General features: G+C 46.3%; 1 protein-coding gene across 3 annotated transcripts in view; it reads left to right on the plus strand.

The window, feature by feature from the left end:
- IGSF3 (immunoglobulin superfamily member 3) overlaps nucleotides 1-24,311 on the plus strand; it is a 92,894-nt gene that overhangs the window by 64,544 nt on the left and 4,039 nt on the right. For all 3 annotated transcript variants that reach the window (XM_058439423.1, XM_032154884.2, XM_058439424.1), the window contains 4 exons: nucleotides 2,404-2,808; nucleotides 13,648-14,058; nucleotides 17,743-18,150; nucleotides 22,888-23,379. In XM_058439423.1, the coding sequence (XP_058295406.1) occupies nucleotides 2,404-2,808; nucleotides 13,648-14,058; nucleotides 17,743-18,150; nucleotides 22,888-23,379 (1,716 nt within the window). The remainder of the gene's footprint in view (nucleotides 1-2,403; nucleotides 2,809-13,647; nucleotides 14,059-17,742; nucleotides 18,151-22,887; nucleotides 23,380-24,311) is intronic.

A 24,311-nucleotide genomic window follows, 5' to 3' on the forward strand; every position in this document is an offset into this window, starting at 1 on the left:
GAGACATCGGTTGTCCTCAGCAACTTTATGTCCCACTCCCTGGGACTGTGTCACCACCTTCCTTGCAGGTCGGGATGGTGGTGCTTTTGGATACTTCCAGTAAAGATGGCAGCCCCGAGTGGTTTTTGTCTTTAACAGAGTCCTCCATTTTCTTACCCCTCTGAGATTAGAATTACATTTATTTTCTAAAGCTTAATCCTAAAGATTGACCTGCTTTTTGCAGTAATTATACAGCTCAGATTTCTGTCTTAGAAACTTCCTCCAGTGATTGCGTTTCCTGATCAGCTCAGTTCCTGTGTCCATACTCAGCACCTGTGTGGACCCAGTGAGATGGACCTTGGGGGACAACTTTTGGATGTCCAGTACTGGTGGTTTTTTTTTTTTTTTTTTTTTACCATCCTGGAAGGTTAGGAATGTCCAATGAGTGATTAGAGTTAGTGAGGATTGTTTCTCTAGAAGTAATTTATGGTATCAGGTTATCCCCTGAGTTTTTTCTTACTCACCATATGTCTGGTGGTTCTCACAGCCAGGGGCACTGAGGGACTCTGCCGTGGGATCTGGAGGCCAGCACTGTTCACCTGATCTCCACCACTGAGATACGTCTGGCTAGAGCCATAATCAGGTGGCCCAAAGGACTGAACAAGGAAGAATGGGAGGGCACTCTAGACTAATTAAGGTTGTCTTTTCAGTCTAAAGTTAACAATGAAACACATAAATTTTCATATCAGTATAATTAGATGTGGGTCCCAAATGTACAATGGGCCATTATGGCTGTTCAGTTAGAGCAGCTTGGGTGCTCTGTGACCATGGCATGTGCCCATGTCAGGACTAGACAAAGTCATTTGCTTGGGGAAGCTCTCCCCCCTTCAGGTGTGAGGCCAGGAGCACCTGGTGTGGATCCTGTCCCTGAGGTTCTGTCCTACACCACCCTCATGCAACAGCTACTACACACAGGTGCACAGCGACTGTCACAGGCGCTTCATGTTTAAGGATGGGCCTCTGTGTCATAAACTTTTTTAAAGGGTATATAGAGATAGCTTATGAAATCCATATCAAAGGTCCAGAGTTTTCAGCAAATTGTACCTACCTATTTGCCAACTTAACCTCACCATAGAAAGCCAAAAGATTCATCCTGTGGCCAGTCTTTCACATACAGAGTTTAAAGTACTTTATTTCTATTTTATTTTTTAACAAAATATTTAACAAAATATAGTATATCTCATGTGCCAGGTACTATTTGTAATATTTATAAACACTGATTTATTAATCTTCACAGGAACTCATTTTACAGATTGGAAAACAGAGGCAGAGAGAAGTTAAGTAACTTGTTTAATGTCACTCAGCTAGGAAGTATCAAAGTCTTGGCTGCTGGCTCCAGAGTCTAGGCCTTTAACCACTGTGTTATGCTTTCCATGGGTAAAGCAACCTAAAAAGGCCCCTGGAATCAGTTACATGTGGTTGGAGACTAACTCTGTCATTGACTTACTAAATGCTTGATATTGGGCAATTTATCTAACCTCTCTCTGCATCAGTTTCTACATCTGCAGGAAGAGATGACAAGCCTGCCTGTTCTACAAGGTTGTTTTGGGGATTCAGTGGAGCATGATGAGAGCAAAGCAGTTGGCACCATGCTTGCACCTAGATAGTGCTCAATAAATACTGGCTACTGTTAGCTTTATGATTGTGATCAATGTATAAATATTAAACAGTATTTCCAGGCTGAAGGAACTCTGAGGTACTCATATTGAGGAGTCAGTATTAGGGCTTAGCAGTGCTGCCCATTCAGTAAGGAATATTGAGAGACCCACAGCTGCTGAGACTGCAGAACCCTGCATTTAGGACAATTGTCCCACCCCACTGGAGGTCCCCACCTGCTCTGTTCTTGGATTTCATGAGGGACGTGAGAAAGGGACTGGAGGCCGACTCCATCTGCTTTCCTTCTCGGCACCAGTGCGCTGGGGGACCAGGAAAAGAGGTGTTGGGGCTGTGTGGTTGTGTTTTCCTCCTGTGCAATGGAGGAAATTGGCTTTGGGGTTTTCTTTTCCTGTTTTCTCATGGAATCTCAAGATTTCTAGGAGTGACCCTGCCTACATGCAATCAGTCCCTGAGAGGACTGTGGTGTCTAATTCCAGGGGAGGAGCAAAAGCATGAGGATCTCACTGGGAAGGGTTAGGCTAGTGCTGCTCAGGGGGAATTGTGGTGGGCCTTTCTGTGGAGTCTTGGAAACTCTTGGACTGGGCCTCAGCAGGATACTAAAAGCAACACTAGCCTGAGAGCTCAAAGGGGGCCCCGAGAGCCTCTGCTCCACACTGCTTGCTTTGCCAGCTGCCCCATTGCTGATGTCATACTGCCCTGAGAAAGCCATATGCCTCCTCTAGTTGAATCTCTCTGCTCTCTCTCCAGAAATGGGCTTCGCAGTCACAGCCATCTCCCGGACACCGGGGGTGACCTACAGCGACTCCTTTGACTTGCAGTGTATCATCAAACCCCACTACCCTGCCTGGGTCCCCGTGTCAGTGACATGGCGGTTCCAGCCGGTGGGCACGGTGGAGTTCCATGACTTGGTGACCTTTACCCGGGACGGAGGGGTCCAGTGGGGGGACAGGTCCTCCAGCTTCCGAACCCGAACTGCCATTGAGAAGGCTGAGTCCAGCAACAACGTCCGCCTAAGCATCAGCCGAGCCAGTGACACGGAAGCAGGCAAGTACCAGTGTGTGGCGGAGCTGTGGCGGAAGAACTACAACAACACCTGGACACGACTGGCGGAGAGGACCTCCAACCTGCTGGAGATCAGGGTGCTGCAGCCAGGTGAGTGCTGCGGACCTGTGGGCTGTGTGCCCATGCTGTCTGAGCAGACGTGAGGGAAAAAGAAAGGTGTGCATGGAGCCCTCAGCATCACTTCCCCCTTTCCCAGCTCTTCATTTAGAGACATTGCAAATCAATAGGAAGTTTTAAGAATCATGCAGTGAACACTTGTATTCCCTTTCCTTGATAGCCACTTGTTGTCTGATGGCATTTGTTTTCTTCCTCTGTGTGTATGTTTGTTGTTGTTTTTGAGCCATTGGAGGGAAAGCTGTGGACATTGGGACACTTCCCCCTAAGTACTTCAGCATGTAACTCCTAAGAACCTATGCACCCACTGCACCATTATCACACCCTTGAGGTTTTATGTTAGTGTAGTCCTATCACCTACGTTTCCCCAGTTGTCCCAGTCATGCCCTTTAGAGTTATTTTTCCTTTTCAGATTAGGATCCAATCAGGGATCACATATCACATTTGTTATCCTGTCTCTTTAGATTCCTTTAATCTAGAACAATTCCCTAACCTGTGTGTGTGTGTGTGTGTGTGTGTGTGTGTGTGTGTGTGTGTGTGTGTGTCTGTGTGTCTGTCTGTAGACATGGACATTTGTGAAATGCACAGGCCAATTGTTTTAAAGAAAGCCCTTTTCTTTACTTAACCTCGTCTCCTGTAATCCTCATACAATTATGTGGAAGTGGTATCATTGTCTCCTGTTCATAGACAAGGAAATTGTAAGTAAAGAGGGAGGGTAATAGGTACCTATTGAGCATCTCCTTTGCATGAGGCGCTGAAGGTCAGTTACTTTATTAGAATTGCACAACAACCCCAGGAAAGATTTAAGTGACTAGCTTAAGGTCATGTACCTAGTGAATGGTGGAGCCAGGATTTGAACCCCTCTTGTCTTTCTCCCACAATGTTGCCTGCACCCAGGCCCTGTCCAGTTGTATGGGCCCTGAATTTGAGCTCCTTTCTCTATGGAGGCTGAGTCTGTCTCAAAGCGGATCATAAGGATGCATTAATTTGGGGAGCATTAGTCAGTGGGGCTTTCTGCAAACACTTTGACCTTCATCAGGCTCTTCCGCTGACATGTGGGGGGAGTTAAGTACATGCAGTTCTTAAGGCGGTTTTCCTCCATCTGTCCTTGTCTCCTGCCAGGTTAGAAGCTGGTAGAGGGTGGAGCCCAGGCGGTAGGCTCCTGTGTTCCTTCCCTCGCCCAGCCCGTGCCTCGGCTAGAACAGACACCTGTGCAGGCAAGGGCAAGGGTTTGACTTTGCAAAGATGACTGGAACACCTTGCCAAAAGGATTTTTCTGCCCACTAACAGCCATGGTTAGTGCCTGACCTGGTCTGCCTGACTACTTTAGGTGGCCACAGTGTTGTTTTCAGCAACGTGAGGTTAAATAATGGTAACTTGTGGGTTTCTCCTTCACCTCTTCTAACCCCATAACAGAGTTCTGTTCTGTACCAGATTTGGAACAAGTGAGTTGTATAAATGATGAGACTGTTCCCTTGGCCAATGAGAGCCTAAACTTGGACTGACAAGATGCTCAGGGAAGAGGCTGTTTTGCTTAAGTGGATTTTCAGGTTAATGGAAGGTTAAGCAGAGACCCCATTTTATGTGAACCCTTGTTGTGGAAAATGTCGAGGTACCCACTTGCCTGCATTATTGAGTGGGACATTAGGATTGTAATTGCACCTTTTTTTTTGTCCCCTCTGGCTCTCAAGGTCAGTTTTCTGAGCAGCATTGCCCGTCACATGGTTCTGCAGCTGTAGAAGGTAGAGGAGATGCTGACCCCAAGACCTTGTCTGACATTGCCTTTTTGAATACATCCCTAGTATTTGCCTGTTTCTGGTACTACTTGGAATCTGAGACTGGAGTGCCTAAGGGAAGAATACAGAATTAGTTCATTGAAGGTTCTAATTATTTGGATTAATTTATGGTGTTACTAAAGGCAGATAGGGAAAAATATGTATGAAATACCTCTTGGATGCCAGGTTTGTGCTTAGTACTTTACTCATGTTTTCTTTTTAAATTTATCTAACAACCTAATAATGTAGGTGTTTGTATCCCTATTTTGCTAATGAGGAGACCAAGGGTCAAAGTGGTCGGGAATCTTGATGGAGGCAAGCCAGCTGGTTAAGTGGCAAAAACTGAGATTTGAACTGAGGTTGGAGCCCAGGTCTCTCTGACTTCCGTAGAGGAAATGTTTTCGTTTATAGCATAATTGTCTCCTGGGTAAAGTAGCTGGAGGGTTGAGACCCCAGATCTGCTCTGAGGTCGTCTTTGTGTCTTGGGTGTCTTGAGTTGGTTTCTGTTGTGTTTTCACTGTAAAGTGAGAATGAACAGTGGTTGGCAGAGGAGACTTATGAGTATCACTGTACTTGGGCTGTTGTGAGGCTTCTACTTAAAGGTGCACAGTAATATACTTTTATGGCCCTTTGGAGGCTAGGAAGAGCAAAGGTGGGTGCTTGAGGCCGTGCAGGACTCCCAGAGGGCGGCTGAGGCACCAGGAGAGTGCGTTCCCTTAAGTGTTACTGTCTCTCCTCTATTAAATATTTATGCATTTAGCACTTAATATTTTCCAGAGAGCTTCATATGAGTTTTTACTCTTTCCTGTATACTTTGGTGCTGGTGCATTCATTTTGGGGAAATAGAAGTGGAAAAATACATGAGAGCTGACTGTGTGCTGGAGACTGTTGGACACTTGGTGTATATTATCTCACTTAATCTTCACTGCAACCCTGGGAGGAACATATTGCTTTCTCATTTTATAAATGAAGTAACAGAAGTTCTGAGAGGTTCTCACTTCCTCAAATTAAAGACCTAGTGAGTGGGGGAAGTTGGTATTTGAATCCAGGTGTGCCTTGTTAAAAAGTAATTGCGGTAGGGAGACTTTGACCTTTTTAAAGGCTATGTAATCAGAGATTTTTCTTTCTGCATTCAGTTAATGGTGTCCTTTGCAGAAGAATTTTCTCCTTGTAGATTGATGATGTGGAGGAGTTATGGCACTAGTGTTACTGGTAGTAACAACAGTAGCAGCTAATATTCACTGAGCATTTCTTGTAAACCACTGTGAATGCTTTACACATAATAACTTAGTTCCTTGTTTCTTAATCCATGCAGTGCTGTGACGGGGACCATTTTACCCAACTTCACAGATGAGGACACTGACACAGAAGTTACATAAATTGCCCAGTGTGCCATAGTAAGTGGCAGAGCCAGGATTCAAGTCCAGACAGGCAGTTTGGCTCCAGAGTCCACGTTCCTAATTTTATTATTATATGTTCTAGACAAGTGTTTTTCTTCTCAGGAATCCTCTTTGGTACCGTATACTTGTATTTAATGTTTCCTCTCTCTGGTTAACCACCCCTGATTTCCTAATCCCCTTTAGCAAATCCTTAAATTTGTTTTTTGGAAGTTGGGGTCGTAAGACACTGGTAGAGTTTCCTCAAGACACAGTTTGCTGATGGTGTAGAAGTTTTATCTTGTGCCTCTTTTAACTCCTGATTCTTCCAGCTTCTGCCACAAGGTGGCTCTAAGACCTGGGGATACCAGAGCTCAGAACCAGTGCTGTCCTCTCTTCTTTTGCTCTCCCTGCGTACCTTGCCCCTCAAAACATAGATTCTTAGCCCTGCTCTGGTGCCTTCCATAGAAATGTCCCCTGCTACCCCCGTTTTAAAGACTATTATGTTAAATATTCTTATTCCATCAGAATCAAATAGGAACCCAGGGACTGTTGACTCACTCATGCTGGTCCATTTACAATCAGCCTTCCACTGCTGTGATATGATTTATCGCAGCAAGCTTCTTTGTGGTCTGTGCCCCAGACTTGTCTCTGCTGGAGCCACCTGCTGGTCCTGCCGCCATATCAGTATTCATCAGAATCTCTGGTTGGCTGGTGCAGTTGACTTGTTGTGGATCTGTTATTTGACCATTCCCTGTATGTACTTCCTGTTGCATATGCACATCCCCAACAGAATCTTCAAGGAATGCCATCACTGTCATGTTGCCATTGATCTAGCTTAGTCTGATCCCCATTGATCACATAGTGTGACCCCTCAAGGGGTGCTTAGGCAAGACTTTCAGCCAGTTCACATATTTGATTGTTAGCTCTTAATCAGTTCTTTTCTCTTTTAATTGTGAAGCATAATTGCCTTGCTTCCTTCTGATTTTCTTCAGCTCAAAACACCCTCCAATTACACATCCCTAAATACAGAAGCAGTAAGGGAAATGTCAGCACTCATTTTCCAAATGTTTACGACAATATCTTGGTTTGGCTATTAAATATTGTACATTAAAATTGACAAAGCCATAAACAAGCTTCCAGGAGGACAGCCTCCAGTGGTGGAAAGCCGACTTGTCAGAGGGTGTATTCTGCTGGGATTTTACTGATGGGCAGTCAGGATGAATATTTAATGCCCTCTGGATGTTGCCATATCGGTTTTCTTCTATTTCTTATTGCTGACCTGGCAGATTGGGATAGCAGAGGGCTTTTCTTTGACTTCCATGAGTCCAGAGCATATGAACACTGGCTCTCCTTGTCACATTCTGAGGGATGGCTGCCCCATCCCTCAGAGGATTGGCCTCTGCCTTCTTTCAGGGGAGTCTGGGGTTCTCCTTCTTCCATCCCAGGTGGCTTCTGCCTGTTGTCTGTGCCAGCATAGAATGGGAGTGAGTGCAAGAGCCCTAAGAGGAGAGCCCAGCCCCTCCCAGATGCCTCAGGCCTGTTGTCATGGTAACACTGGGGCACTTGTTATTGGCATCAGTGAGCCAGGGTCACTGCCCTGCCTGCAGACAGGTAAGGCAGGGTAGGGCACATCTGGGTTACCTTCATTAGCTATTTCCACCTGCAGACTCTTGCCGCTTTCCCCTTGCCCCTCCCTCCCTGTCTCTCTGCATGCATTGAGCACCTACTAAATGCCAGGTTGCCATGCTGGTGAGGCTGCAGAGATGGGTGTGTCACGTTCCTGCCTTGTGGGCTCTGTGGGAGGCAGCAGGCCTAGGGACAGAGGAGAGCAGAAAAGCGTTACAGGTGTGGAGGCAGAGCCAGCACAGGGCATGGGCAGGAGGCGTGAGGAGGGAATGGGGTAGGGGTGAGGGTGGGAGGTTGGGAAGGAGGAGTGGAGCATTTCAGGCTCAGAGAAGAGTGTGAATAAAGACAGTCACGGAGGGTGGGAGCAGCATGCTTATCTTGAGATGACTAAAGCATGGGGTCTGGGAGGGGTTCACCCCCAGGCAAGCTGGCAGGGATCAAGAAGTCCCTTTTGTACATGGGAGCATGGGGTGAGGGTGGGCATATGTAATAGCTAAAAGCAAGGACAGACCAGATGGTCTGGGTTTGAATTCCAGCTCTACCACTAAGCCAGCTGTGTGACCTTGGGCAAGTGTCTTTATAAAATTGGGAATAATATTTATTTCATAGGATTGGTGAGGAACAAATAGTTAATATTTATAAAGTGCTTAGAATAGTGCTGAGCACATAGGACCAGAATGAAAGTTTGCTAAATAAATAAGAATATCGTAAACTCAGAAATTAGGACTTTAGCTCATACCCAGATCATATACTCTATTTTTGTAATAGTTTATAATACTCCCTTTACCCAGAAGTGAAATTCGTATACAATATAACATTCGTAATCATATCTTTAAAATTTGCTATACTGTCCTAGTTGTGGGATAAAGTTTTTTTTAAAAAAGTAGTTCATAGTAAAATAATGTGTTTCAATGTGTAAATGCTCAGGACAGCTATGCTAGGAGGCACAGTCACAGTCAACGCTGTCTCTGAATGCACACTGACAGTCACTGTATCAGACTTGGCACCATGAGCAGGACTGCCATCCCGACAGGGTTTCTGAAGTCCTGAGTAAGTCTTGCTACAATTCTGAACAAAACAAAGGAAAATCCTCTCTTGACTGACCTGGCATATATTAAAACCATGCAAAATAAACGTATTGTGATTATAGTAAAATGAAAGTAGGTTCTAGGCTCAGAGGCATAATTTTTGCCCATATGAATGTCATTCGAAAGTCACACAGGACACAAGGCAGAGTTTTGTTGCATGGAGTTGTCCGAGATACGATTTTACATCTTTAATGGCTTTATTCCATTGAATATATACCCCTCCCCAAATCAATATGGCCACCAGAGACCTGCTTGCAATTAGCTGCCTTATTGAGAACTGCTGTCACGGGCTGTGGGGTGGGCAGCCATGGGCAGTAGCATGCCCCACTTGCCATTTAGGGAAATCCCCTGGCTGTGGCTAAGCCAAGAGGGAGGGAGTGTCATATGCAGGCCAATTATAAGAGCCTGAGAAAGAGATCACTGGGGGCCCAAATAGGGAATGGTCATGTGGAGAGAGCAGGGAGCCAAGGGGTGTTAAGGACAGAGGGACTCAGGGGTAGTAACAGTTTGACTGGCAGGCGCCTGTGCCACTGTCCTCCCATGCAGCTCACCCTGCATTCTCTCCTTGTCTCTCATCTGACTTGCTTCTCTCCACTTGAAACATCTCTCCTGCCGCAGCCACTGGCCGCCTCTATCTCTAGCATTACTGTCTGTTGTCTTTAATAAAGAGTGTCTTCCTCCCTCAGTGCCCATCTCTTCGCACCTGCCACTCTGGCTGCTGCTCACACCACTGCACAGAAACCACTTTCTCCAGACTTACTGGCAACCACCTCAGCAGCACAGCTGTTGCTTCTCAAACTTGAATGTGCATCAGAATTCATTGGAGAGCTCATGAGACTGCAGGTTGCTGAGCCTCACTCACAGTTTTTCTGACTTAGCAGGGGCTGGCAAATTCCCAGGTGATGCTGATCTGCAGATCCATGGCGTGCACCCTGAGGGCCACAGGTGGTCAGGATGCAAGCTCCAGGACCCTTGCAGTGTGGCCGTAGCTTACCTTTCTAACCTCATCCACTACACTTGAGCACTTGCTCCTCCTTGAATAGAGTGCACAGGGTAGTTGTCATCTTTCTTCACTTGTGCCTTCTCTCTGGCGTGCCCTTTCACTCTCCTTCTCTGCTTGTTTCTCAGGGCCTAGCTCAGAGGCCACATACCTTTTGAAATATTCTCTCTTCTATCAAAATCAGAATTGCCCCTCCTTTTAAAAAGTAACCACATTTATTCAACCATTCATTGACTAGTTTAACAATGATTGGGTCAGAGTCCCTGGCCTGCATATGCTTAGAATTTTGTAAGAAAGAGAAGACTTTAAAAATTACCTTCGTTGTAAGGCAGCAGTAACACAGCTATAGTGGAGCGTAAGGGAATCCTTTATTGAAGAAATACATGAGTTTTGAGTGAGAAGAGCACGCACAGAGTGGAATCCGAAGGGAGGGTAGGCTGGCTGAGAAAGCTGCTACTGGTCTCCGCTGTGGAGTTCTTCCCTCTTCCTGATGTGTCACCTTGAAACCACCCTATCCTGGCTTGTAACAAACACAAAGCCTCTCCTATGATACAAAACACAGATCTTCCAAGTTTTAATCACAAGCCTGGGAAGGAAACTCTCCAGTTGCAGAAAGAAAGGGCCATTCCCTCAAGCAGGGCCTGGCCCCTGGGGGCTGCTGTGAAGGCGGCTGCTGGCGTGAGCTGGAGCGGCTCTCGGACCCTCTTCTGTCTCTTGCTGGATTCTTTCTTCCGCCTGCCAATTCACTGTTGGGGGTTAACCAAGCCTCAGTCCTTTCTTTCACGTCTGCATTTATGGCCTCTCAAAGCCCATTCACTCACACGGCCAAGTCCAGGGTTTCTCAGGCTTGAAGCTACTTGTGAATCACCTGGGGATCTTGTTAAAGTGCAGATTCTGACTTACTGGGTCTGGGGTGGGGCCTGAGAGTCTGCATTTCTAACAAGCTCCCAGTGCTGCTGGTCCAAGAACAGCACTTTGAGCAGGAAGATTGCCACTTATGCTTGACAACTCTCAATCTAAGTGTTGAACTTTGATCTTGGGACAAGGCACAGAAACCAAAAAGGAGTGAGAATAGCTAAAATTCACTGGGTCTTTGTTATATACCAGGTTCTGTGCTAAACTCTTTTTATAGACAATTGCTTTTAGTCTGCACAAAACTCCTAATGGAGATAGAGACATTGTTCTTACTTTGCAGATGAAAACACCTGTGGTCTCTAAGTGGGCAGGGCTCTCCTAGCTCTATGGAGGAAGGTGGTGCATGCAAGCTGTACACCACCCAGGGCAGGGCTCTGGCAGGACATGGGAGGGCTCCCTAATTATATGTGGAGATTCCAGTCTCCCCTGTGCCTCAGGAAAGGTCCTACCTGCCCTGGAAATGTGGGAGGAAATCCAGAGCATAGAATAGGAGCTGACCCCTTGCCCACCTGTCAGACATGCACCAAATTTAAAAAATGCCTCTCTTTCAACCTTCTCAACACTTCACAATATTTTGACGTGGGAAGGAAAAAAAAATGGAAATGCTTTGAAACATTTCTCTTCCTTGGATTCTTGTTCTCAGACCATGTGACTGAATAGAAGTTTAGTCATAGGATTCCAGTTTAACATATGCAGTTACTATAGCAATTGAGGTTTCCTTAGTAACAGTTGCAAAAATAATCTGGCCCCAATTAATAATACATTTTAAAGCTCTTTCTACTCCATGCTGAACAACCCAGTTTTTTTGGCCAAGAACCAGATAATTCAGGTGGTGTCATTTGCACTGATATAGATATCATTTGCATGCGGTGAATTGGGTTGGAAAGGAATGAAAAGGGAGCCGGTTGTTTCAAGTATTATAGGAATCCAATCTGAAAAGTCGACTGGCAAGTGAATGCAAATCTAGTTTCCAGAGCTTGGGAGCTTAATGGTAAACCCTGTCCTGGATTCCTAGTTTGCCCTAGAGGACTTTCTGTATTTGAAGAAGGGAGAAGGCAGAAGATTGGACTTGCTAACAAAAAAGATGAACCCGGGAGGATGGGGCCATGGCACACAGGATTTCTCTCTAAGTGATGCCTGGTGTGTTCTTGATGGCGTGAGAAAGTCTGTGGGTTTGTGAATTCAACAAGTCTTCCTGGAGAGAATGTCCGATTCACCGCCGAGAGATGCTCCGCAGTGTTGCTCATCATGGCATTGGGAATTGGACTTTGCCACACCTTGGCTTGCTAAATCCTTCCATCCATTCAGAACATTTGTCTGTGTGTTACAGGGAGACCAAGTGGCAGTCTGTGGCTTTCACAGGTTTTGGTTCTGTGATGCATGGGACTCAACCCTTGATGCTGCCAAACCAAGCTTAAGCCAGCTGGCAGGCCAGGGTCATGACCAGTGGGCTGGGTCCTGGGTCTGGATGCAGTTCCTGGGGTTGAGCTGGACTAAAGAGACAAGAGTCTGACCAGCAGAGTGCTGGAGCCTGGCCAGGCATCCCTGCCCTGCCCCTGCCCTCCGCACAAGCTTGGTTGGAGGAGGCCCAGGTTGCTGTCCCTGGGTGGAATCTGCACCTTGCCCCTGCTTTCTTTCTCAGCTGGGAAGTGGTTTGGTCCCTGTGGCGGAAAAACTAAGTGTGAAGAGAGTGGTGGAGGTGGAACAATGCTTGTATTATTAGTTCCCTTAGAGGAACTTAGAATTGTTTTTTTTTGTTTGTTTTTCATTTTTAGTAGCGGGAAGAGGGTGGTTAGCGGAACATAGAGCCGAGGTTAATGATGATGGGGTGGGTGAGATCTCAAATCACCTTCCTAAGATGGATTTCATTAGACCTTGGCTTCTTGCCACTGACAAGGTGAACATCGTCATTAATCAGCTGCTGGGGAGGCGCTCCACAGGCCGCCCTCTTGTCTGTTTTTGGAGCGGGACAGTGAGGAGAAGGGAGGACTGCAGTTGGCTTTGCCTTGTCCCGTGGTTTACTGTCTTCTCGGCCTTCTCGCTCACTCCCCCAGAGGAAGCCCCCTCTCCCCACCCCGCCAGCATCCTCTAATTACCTGTTGCCGTGTTTCTCCAACGTGCTCTCATTCACTCACCCACTCATTCACCTATTTCAGCAAACACTAATCAAATGCTTTCCTGGCCCAGGTGCTGTGCTAGGCTCTGGGGGTGCATCGATAAGAATGTCCACTAGGCAGTCTGCCCCATGAGGGCTGGGACTCCGGCTTACTCTTCAGGGCATCCCCAGCACTTAGCATCCTGTGGGGAACCGAGTGAGCACTCCGTAAATACTGGCTGGTTGAGTGGAAGGAGCTTGATCCCTGCCCTGGGGGAGCTGACCATCTAGGATATGGGAGAGAGATGTGAGGACACACAGCCCAGAGATATATAGAGGGTGCTGAGGAAGGGTGTCGAGCCCAGGGGGACGGGAATGAGGGATAAGTGGAGAGAAGGGTCAGGGTGGGAGGTGGCAGAAGGAGACAGGCAGAGAGGACAGCAAGGGCAAAGGCCAGCGCTCAGGGAAACTGCACCAGGGGCATGCGCCTGTGGAGGGTGCCGGAGGGTGAGTTGTGAGAGATGAGTCAGGACACTTGGGTGAAGGCCAGATCCTGAAGGGACTTTGTGCTGTGAAAAGGAATTGTTTCTCTCTAGCCCGTAGGTAGTTCGGAGCCATTAAACTTTTCAAGCAGAGGCCTGATATAGCTAAATTTGTATTTCAGCAGGATCACCCTCGGGGCCCTGTGATGGTGGGCTGTGCAAGCAGTGGATAGGGGAGAGATGGTGAAGGCCTAAGCCAGGGGCATGGCAAGGAGGAGACAGGGAAGGATGTTTAGGGGTGGCCTGGGCTCCGTGCTGCCTTCCTCACACTGAAGCCAGTAGGTGTTAAATCCCCCAGGAACTGTGCTGGAGGAAACCTGGCTCAGAGCCTGGAGGTGGATGGGCCACGTTTCTGAGAGTCTGTGGTGATTCCTGTGTTCCCCTTTCCTTTGCAGTGACAAAGCTGCAGGTGAGCAAATCGAAGAGGACCCTCACCCTGGTGGAAAACAAGCCCATTCAGTTGAACTGCTCAGTCAAGTCTCAGACCAGCCAGAACTCCCACTTTGCAGTGCTCTGGTACGTCCACAAACCCTCGGATGCCGATGGCAAGCTCATCCTGAAGACCACCCACAACTCCGCCTTCGAATACGGTACTTACGCCGAGGAGGAGGGCCTGAGAGCCAGACTCCAGTTTGAGAGGCATGTGTCGGGGGGCCTGTTCAGCCTCACTGTCCAGAGAGCCGAGGTCAGCGACAGCGGCAGCTACTACTGCCACGTGGAGGAGTGGCTGCTGAGCCCCAACTACGCCTGGTACAAGCTGGCAGAGGAGGTTTCTGGGCGCACAGAAGTCACTGTGAAACAGCCAGGTAAGGCCGCAGGGCATGGCGGTCCTGGGCCACTGGGTTTAGTGCAGAGACTGCCTGGGGGTGGGTGGGGCTCTGTGGGGCTGGTGTGGAGAGACTGTCTGCAAGGTGCATGCTGAGTGTGGATGCAGGTACACAGACCATCACCCTAGCACACTACAATCCCATCCATTTTACCTGCAGTGGGTCCTGATGCTGACGGCAGACTCATGGAAGCATCCTTGACTCTGCTTCTGTGGTTACCATCTTCAACAAGGAGCAGGGCAGCTGTGGTTAGCAAAATGTGGCAAGGCAGGGTTCATGGCAGCTCCTGAATCTTCTTCTGGGTTTGCAGTTTGCACCCTGAATCTTGGGCTGACACCAGCTCCACACCCAGAGTTCCTACCTAGAAGGCATTTTCTGGTTTTATGCATCTGCATCCCCCTTCTTCCTTAGCTCCCAGCGCAGCCCAGACAAGCCTTTCCTATCTCCAAACTGAATCATTCCTCCTCTGGCCCTTCTTCAACCCCGTGGTGTAGCCCTTATTCCTCTCCCTCACAGGTGGCACTCAGCCTCTGCCAGAATGCTTCCAGAGAGAGAGAGCTACTCACTCCGCAAGCCTCAGTTCCACTTTTGGGCAGCTCTGATTGTTAAAAAGTTCACTTTCCTGTAATTTCCCTTTTTAGATCTGCCCCTGGAACAACCGAAGAGAACTCTGCATCATTTGCTTTCAAATACATGAAATGTGTATGCCCCTTCTCTGTTAAAGATCTCTAGTTCTTTCAACTTCTCATATAGTGTAGCCTTAAGGGCCTCTCCATCCCTCATTCTCACATCCCTACAATTTGTTGTTGTCGCTGCCTGTCCTTCTTGATGGGCCATGGGGGGTGCTGTGTTGCCACCCAGAGTCTCATCTCCATGCCTTTGCTTGTGCTGCCCTCATTGTCTGGAATGTGTTTTTCCTGCTGCTTCTCCCTTGTCTTCACCCCATCTCTAAGACTTCATTCAGCACCACCTCCAAGAAGCCTACCCTAATTTCTCCCATACCAGTAGGGGTCCCTTCTAAAACACATAGCCTAATAATGGTTTGCATTTCTTCTATACTACACTGTAAGCATATTGAGGACAGGGCTGTGTCTTATATCTTCAGTCACTGGCATGGTGCTTTTAGTAAATATTGGTTGAATAAGGAATAAATGGTTGCTTTCCTTGAACACCCTAAGGCCTTTGTACTTACTGTTCTCTCAGCCTGGAACATGTTGGCCATAGATATTCATTTGTCTTGCTCTTCCATGAAGGGGGATTCCTAGCTCATTTTAACTTAAATGTAGCCCCCTCATCACTCTAGATTTCCTTTCCCCGGCCCTTTCACAACACATATCACCACCTGACATTCTGTTAATTTACTTATTCATATATAAGTAATTATGAAGTATTTACTTATAATTGACTTATCAGTTACTATGTCTTATTATTTTTATACTAGAATATATATATACACATATACATATATATATACATATACATATATATATATACACATATATATATATATACACACACACACGTTTTCTATCTCCTCTACTAGAATCGAAGCCTCCTGAGTAAGCATAGGGACTTGGTTTTCTTCACTATTGCTTGTCTCCTAAGGAGGCCTGTTCAGTAAGCCAGTGGAACCCAATACCAAACTCCAGATGTGGCCTGTCCCCTGCTAAATGCAGTGGGTCTGTTCCCCTCCTTTGCCTGAGGATATTATATTTCCAGAGATTCTCACTGGCCTCACGGTGGCATTTTCTGCTAACCTCTGCTGGTGCATTAAACAGGAAGCTCTGGTCTGAAGTGATTCCCATTGGCATTTTCAGTGACCTATGTCCTGACTTCAGGCCAGTCCCTGGGGCTTTTGAAAACTGAAGGTTGTCATTAGGCCCACCAGTGTTCTTTTGGTTCCTATTTTTCATCTGTTTTCAGTTCTGATTATTTTCTCTACTGAAGGAACATGATCACCCCCACCACTCTGCATTTCCGCTCTAGTCATCACCATTTTTTCCTTTCCTCATTTGTATTGAAACTAAGAGATTCTTGGAGGATCCTAAATTTATTGAGGGGATTTCCCTCTCTGATACTACAATCAAGCTAAGTGGGACAGTGCGGAAGGGCTAGAAGGACCCCCCTCAAAACATTTAGTGAAGTCTCTGTTACAGTGAACTTACTGTAAACATGGAACTCAGAGGACACGGAGTAAAACATCTTTCCTCGTTTCTTTCTTTGTGTCGTTTTCTTTCTCCTTTTTTCTCTGCTTCTAGTTCTTTTCTTTTCCCCTCTGAGAAAGCCTATACTTACAGAGCTTTTGGAAAATACATACACACACAAAAAAAAATCCCCCCAAAAAAACAAAACTCAACAAAGAAAATAACCTTTCAACCCTGAGACAACCAGAGTCAGTATCTTCTTTTATGTATGTATTTTTTGGATGGGGAGGGAGAAAGGGAGAATGGTTATTTAAAATATATTTTGTTATTTTATATTTTCTGACTTTTTAATTACAAAAGTAATCGTGAACATTGTAAAACATTCAGGCAGTATTGAAGTGTGTAGAAAGTAACAAGTGATAGTGCCCAGCCTCCCCGCTTCTGATGTCACTCAGAAGTCTCATTCCTGAGGTGCTATTGTGCATTCATAGTGTCACAGCTTTTAGATACCTCTGGTCCTGATAGACTTATTTGGGCCCTTGTGAAATTACAAGCATGCCACTGGGGCGTGCTGTCATTAAAGACATTTTTCTACTGGAGGAGACTCTGCTTGGCTGAGTTTTCAAAGCACCCAGTTCCATCAGTAGCAACTTTTCTTTTTCTTTTTTTTTTCTTTTTTGTTTTTGAGACAGAGTCTCACTCTGTTGTGCAGGCTGGAGTGCAGTGGCACGATCTTAGCTCACTGCAACCTTCACCTCCCGAGTAGCTGGGATTACAGGCGCACACCACCACACCCGGCTAATTTTTGTATTTTTAGTAGAGATGGGGTTTCACCGTGTTGGCCAGGGTGGTCTCAGACTCCTGGCCTCAAGCGATCCGCCCACCTCGGCCTCACAAAGTGCTGGGATTACAGGCGTGAGCCACCTTGTCTGGCAGTCTTTTCTTTACTGGTGTCATATCAGTTCCATTCCCAACCCGAGAGGGAACCTGTGTGGGTTTTTGTAAGGATATTGGAGTACAATTCTTAGGGTTAACACATGAATAGATTAAACTGGATTTCCCCTGCAGTTCTTTTGTAGTTGGCGGCCCAGCATTTTCTAGCCACCATATGGTCAGTTTTAAAAGTTTACTCTTGCTTTTCAGAGTTTTCTCACTATCCCCTTCCCCGGCCCTTCCCAGCCACCTGCCTCGGCCCGCCACGTGCTTTGTGGTCTGTTGTCATTTGGATGTGCAGTCTCTACAGCTTGTGCTTGTCCTCCTGTGAGCATCAGAACTGATGAGGGCTATGACTTTGGGACAGCTGTTATTGTAGCATTGAACTTGAAACCCAGGCATTCCGACACATGATCAAGGAACTCAGAATGTTTAGGGAACCACATCTGAGAAACGTTTCTCCTAATGGAGTGTGTGCTGCTGTCCTTCTGTATTTGGAAGGCATCCATTCACCTACCCTGGGAAAGGGTGCGTATGAATTGCTTGTTGTCCTTTTGTTGCTGACGTCTCTTCCTTACTGTTCCAGACAGCCGCCTGAGGCTCAGCCAAGCCCAGGGGAACCTGTCAGTTCTGGAGACCCGGCAGGTACAGCTGGAGTGTGTGGTTCTAAACCGCACCAGCATAACCTCCCAGCTCATGGTGGAATGGTTTGTATGGAAGCCCAACCACCCTGAGCGGGAGACTGTGGCCCGCTTGAGTCGCGACGCCACCTTCCACTATGGAGAGCAGGCAGCCAAGAACAATCTGAAGGGGCGGCTGCATTTGGAGAGTCCTTCCCCCGGCGTGTACCGGCTCTTCATCCAGAATGTGGCTGTGCAGGACAGCGGGACCTACAGCTGCCACGTGGAGGAGTGGCTGCCCAGCCCCAGTGGCATGTGGTATAAGCGGGCAGAGGGCACCGCTGGGCAGACAGCTCTGACAGTCATGCGACCAGGTGAGGGTCCACGTCCCCAAGCTTCCAATCCCTCTGGTGTTTCCCATTTAAGTATACTATTTTATGCACTGGATAAAATTAGTTTATTAATAAGTTATTTGCAGTTAAATATATGTGTCTACATGTATATGCATTTATATTCAAAATTGCCTGAATTTTTTTTCTTGTGAATGGAAAATTGCACATCTGGCTTTGGCCTAAGGTGATTTGATTTCTTAAATAGAATGAAATCTGGCCATTCATTATTCCAGGTCATAGAATATTTCCTTTTTCCAGATTTGAACAAATGGCAGATATGACAAAAATCTTGAGACAATAACCATGTTGTTGAGAAAATTCAGCTTATGGATTTTCAGTGGAAAGTAATCGATTTACATGCTTTAAATAGAAAACAATGAATTGTATGCAGCCTTCACTCTCTCACTTCCCAATAATTTTTTTTTTTTGAAATGGGGTCTCACTCTGTTGCCCAGGCTGGAGTGCAGAGTGCAGTGGCGGGATCTCGGCTCACTGCAACCTCCGCCTCCCAGATTCAAGCAATTCTCCTGCCTCAGTCTCCCAAGTAGCTGGGACTACAGGCTCATGCCACCACACCCGGCTAATTTTTGTATTTTTAGTAGAGACGGGGTTTCACCATGTTGGCCAAGCTGGTCTTGATGTCCTGACCTCGTGACCCCCACCACCACCTCAGCTTTTCAAAGTGGTGGGATTACAGGTGTGAGCTACTGTGCCTGGTCCCAATAATTTTATTAGTACTAATAACTATTCTGTGTGGTCTTTTGTTTTTCTTGTCTTTATTGCTGTTTCTAAATATCTAAATGCATATAATTACTAGGTATAATTGTTGTTGCACATTTAAACACATAAAGCTACGATGTGCAGGATTCCCATGTCCTTTGCAACATCACAGCATCATCCATTCATATTAGAATGAAAAGTCGATGGTTCCTGTAAGGACCTGGAGGAGAAGTGAATTCGTGACCCCATCAGTATCTTGTTTGTTTTCTGAGCATCCTGACATTCCCATTTGTGGCCTTGGGCACTATTGGAAGTTTTCACCATGTCTTCATGTCTGAGTAGAGCAGCTCATTTCGTTGGTGGAACGTTGCATCTCCAGGGTGGTGCCAGGTCCCTTATGTCATGGAACATGCTTCAGGGAGGCGCTGCAGCCTTGGTTACAGGAAACGGGCAGTATCTCACTCGCCTGTGTCTTGCCTAAGCTGCAGGGAAAATCGCCTCCACTTTGAGTTAACTCCTGTTTTTTCATGAGCTTTTACTTATTTATATTTTTTGCTTTTTACCTTGCCTAGAAATGGCTGCATGTCTTTTCCCGAAGGTGAAATTGTAGAGAATGGCAGCTGAGTGCCCCCCCACTCAACTCCCACCCATTCTGCAGGTCAGCACACTGAGGCCCCCAGATGGAGTGGGAGGAGACAGATGTTTATTGAGTACAGCTACATCCCAGCCATAGTTAGGAGGCTTATGTTCAGTCTTCACAATAACCCTGAGTGGTAGGTTTTACTCATGAGGGACCAAAGCATGGAGCGAATCACCACCCAGCTAGCAGGTGCAGGCGGAGTGACCACCCAGGCTTCCCTCCTGCTACACTGTGTGCTTCCAACATGGACCTGAACCGTTAGCCTTGTGTCTGCCTCCTGTTCAACCCTGTGAGCAAGCCTGGATCAGCCTGCCTTCCCGTCCATTTGTCCATCTGTCCCTGATTGCATAGGTTGATTGTACTAATTACAAAACATTGGAAAACAGAAAAGTATAATTTTGAAAAGAAAGGTTAGCCATAATCTCATGGCCTACAAATATCTACTATTAATAATTTGGTGTATATTTTTTGGTCTTTGCCTCATGTCTTCATATTTCCTCTGTCTGTAAACAAAGTCAGGATCTTACTGTTTTATGTGATCTTTTTTCCTACTCAACTTTCTTTTATGAGCATTTTCCTATGTCTGTGAAAGCATTTCATAGCCACCATTTTTACTGATTTCATAACATTCATTGTGCAGATGTACTTCAAAGATTTTTTTCGGAGGGATACGTTAAACACATGGAAGACTTGAAATAATATAGCTCTGAAAGTATTGTTAGGAAAATAATCACCTTCCACTGCTGAGGGTTGACATTCACTATAATCTGAAATACATGGAATGAAGGGCTCCCACCTTCACTAAGGTTGCAGATGAGTCGATTAGTAGTTGTGTTTGGCTCACACGACTGGGGAAGGGAGAAAACCACAATCATCACACACAGGCCAGGAATCAGCGGTCACAGTGAGAGCCAGGGGAGCTGTTAGCGTCACGCAGACAGCAGGGGCAGAGGTCGGCATCTTTCCATGGCTTATACTTGGAAAAGAAGAGAGTATTAAAGTCCAAACAGGGAAGAGGGTTGGCATATTCTAGAAGGGGGCAGATGCAGGGAACTAAATTGGTAGAGAAACATGTTAAGGGGAGAGAGATTGTGGGAAGGTGGAAATTAATTTCTTTCAAAAAACTTGTATTGAGTCATTTATGCAGACAAGGCATTTGAAGGGGCCAAGAAAAATGTTAAGCGGTTAGAAGAGAAGAAAGCAAAGGGAGAGTGAAGAGGGAGGAGGTGCTTCTGAGGAGCTCAATGGCTGATGGTCTCTGGCCATCTTGCCCCTGGCCATGGTGAGTTCCATTGCACATCACCCAGGGCCACCTCCCTTGACACCTTAGCCAGTCACCAGGAGCGTGGGGATACTATGTTAGACTCTGGAGGAGAAAAGCATGGGGCGGGGGGCTCCCCTTGGTCTCTAGTAGGGCTCTCTAATGGCCTTGGAGTTACAACTGAGGAGTTGAGTGAGTTTGAGTTACCTGTGAACTGATTGAATAGTCCCCACCCGGCCATTTTCTGTTCTCAAGCATGTTCTTGTCCCTGAGAAAGCTGGGCCTGCCACCTGTAGCTGGTTACTGAGCCCTCCTGTGCCAGCAGTGCACACTGAGATTCCAGATGGGTGCAGGAGGTGGATGCAGAGGGGCTTGGCAGAGCCCCCACAAGAGCAATGGGAAGCCCAGCTCTGTGTTCACCTGTGAGCTACACTAAGCCAATTCATTGAAAGCCCAGGACAATACTTGGAAAGTGCTCCTGTTTGGTCTTCATCCAAGTAGGATCTGATTTGGTATCTCTACTTCGGTTTATATTACATTGGCACCTTTCATGAACATCTCATAAGCAGAGCCAAAGGGAGGTCTTTTAGGAGTTAGGGAGTGAATTATTTGTTTAGAACTTATCACAGTGAGCCAAAAAAAAAAAAAAAAAAGACAGCAAAACAGATTCAAGTCTGTTGGCATCTGTGAGATGTGACTCACCTGCTTGGGGTCCCTCTCTGTGGTTACTCTGTGTCTCCCGCCTAAGCGGGGAGGGTACTTTGCGTACATCCTCCTGAGACATCCGTGTTCACAGGGAAGGGCCCTTTCAGCCTTGTCGTCTGTTATTTGGCTTTAATCCTTGGAGAGATACTGATCTCCTCGGGTTCACTGTGTTTTAGGCAATAAGCTACATGCACACAGTTTAAATTGAAGTTACTGCATGGGTGTTTTAACTTCCCAGGGCTACCATAACAAATTAGTATAAACTTGATTGTTTAAAACAAAAGAAATTTATTCTCTTACAGTTCTGCAGGCCAGAAGTCCAAAATCAGGATGTCATCATAGCCATGCTCCCCGTGAAGGCTCTAGGGCAGAATGCTTCCTGGCCTTTGCCAGTTCCTTGTGGCCACAGGCATTCCCTGGTTGTGGCTGCTTCACTCCTGTTTGGGCCTCCATCATCATATGGCCACTTTCTCTCTGTCTTCTCTCCTGTGCTCATAAGGACACTAGTTATCTTAGTCTGCTCAGTTACCATAACAAAATACTGTAGACTGGTTGGCTTAAACAACAGAAATGTATTTTCCTACAGTCCTAGAGGCTGGAAGTCTGAGGTCAGGGCACCAGCATACTTGAGTTCTGGTAAGAGCTCTTCTGGCCCGCAGACGGCACCTTCTTGCCGTGTCCTTGAATAGTCTTTCCTCGGTGCATGCACCTGGAGAGAGATCTTCTCTCTTCTTCTTCTTATAAGCCACCAATCTTACTGGATTAGGGTCTCACTCAGCCTTATGACCTCATTTAACTTTAATTACCTCCGAAAAGTCCTACCTCCAAATGTAGTCACATCGTGGGTTACGAATTCAGCATATTAATTTGGAGGGGGACCAATTCAGTTCATAGCACCAGCCACTGGATTTAGGGACCACCCCAATCCAGTAAGACCTCCTCTTTGCTAATTACATCTGCAAAGTTGCTATTTCCAAATAATCACATTCTGAGGTTCCAGGTGGACATGCATTTTGGAGGAACACTATTCAGCCACTACAAGGGGTTACAGTGAAAATAAACACCACTTCCCCCCGGGATTCCCGTAAGGAACCACATTACCAGCTTCTTATGAATTCTTACACAGATATTTTATGCAGATATAAACAGATATGTATGTCAAAATAAAATATGTTTTCTGCATACAATGACATGGATAGTAACAGTGTTCTGTACTCTAACAATTTTTTTTGGATCAACTTCCACCTGTAGCACTGCCTATGCCTTTTCAATAGGTGCATAATCTGTAGTATGGATGTTACTATCATGTGTTTAGTGGCGGACATTTAGTTTATTTTGAGCAAATAAATTTAAACAACCCCTTCTCTCTTCTTTGTCCCTTGTCCTTCCCCAGATGCTTCCCTGCAGGTGGACACAGTGGTCCCCAATGCCACGGTCTCTGAGAAGGCAGCTTTCCAGCTGGACTGTAGCATTGTGTCCCGCTCCAGCCAGGACTCCCGCTTTGCTGTGGCCTGGTATTCCCTGAGGACTAAAGCTGGGGGGAAAAGGAGCAGCCCTGGCCTGGAAGGACAGGAAGAGGAGAGGGAGGAGGAGGAGGAGGAGGAGGATGAGGAGGAGGACGACGACGACCCAACAGAGCGGACTGCCCTGCTGAGCGTGGGCCCAGATGCTGTCTTTGGCCCAGAGGGCAGTCCTTGGGAGGGCAGGCTTCGCTTCCAGAGGCTCTCCCCGGTGCTCTACCGGCTCACAGTGCTGCAGGCAAGCCCCCGAGATACAGGCAATTACTCCTGCCATGTGGAGGAGTGGCTGCCCAGCCCTCAGAAGGAATGGTACCGGCTGACGGAGGAGGAGTCGGCCCCCATTGGCATCCGTGTTCTAGATACAAGTGAGTTTCCCAAGTACAGAGGGAGGATGTCACTGTTGGTTCCAACTGTGTCTGGAAGATAAATTTGAGCTTGATTATGGGTTAATAAACAGTTTTCTTAGCTGTTATGGGCATTTATTAGTAGGATATGAGATATGGTAGGATTGGATATACTAGTTCATATAATTGACCCTTGATTACCCATGCAAAAATAGGGATAGAAATTAAAGTGATAACATACCATATAATCTTTATAATAAACTCGATGTTCTACTGGATTCAATTTTAGTAATATTTCATTATATTAGTATATTGTTAGGTGTTACTTTGTTATTTTTTAGAATATTGGAACTAGTCTTTAGCGAATTAGCAAGTGTATCAGACTCACAAGGGAAAGGGAAAAAAATGAAGGCTGACTACCTCACTGTCATTATTTCTTTTTGTCCAGTTTCTGACTCATTGTTATTTTGGAGGGTGCCTTGGAGGTTGAGCTGGATCTTGTATGGTTGGGAGGACAAGCCTAGAAGGGCTGTGATACTAGAGGAGAGCTGAGGGGATTTGCAGCTGCCCAGAATGCAGTTTCCATGATCGTGAGGGACTTCCACTATGAACAGAGACTGGGGGAAGTATTGCTGGCCTGAATTATTTGTTGTAACAATGCACTCTTGGTTGGCTTGCCATCAAAACGTGGACTACATTAGACTAAAAATGGTGTTATAGTAGAATTAGCCTAGAATGCAGAAAGAAAAAAAAATTGCTGGAATTTTCAACTTCTTTTTAGTCAAAACATTTTGCCACATAATCTTGATTTGAGTTTTTAAAGTTTGGGCCACTGTTTTTCTGCCTTGATCACCCCGTGTTCACATTGTATTAGATAGAGCCATATGAAATTGGAGTTTTGCAGGTCAACAGTGGTGGACTATCAGCAGTTTCATACACTTTGGAAATTGAAT

The sequence above is a fragment of the Hylobates moloch genome, unplaced genomic scaffold (assembly GCF_009828535.3).
Source record: "Hylobates moloch isolate HMO894 unplaced genomic scaffold, HMol_V3 SCAFFOLD_5, whole genome shotgun sequence".
Taxonomy (NCBI): Eukaryota; Metazoa; Chordata; class Mammalia; order Primates; family Hylobatidae; genus Hylobates; species Hylobates moloch.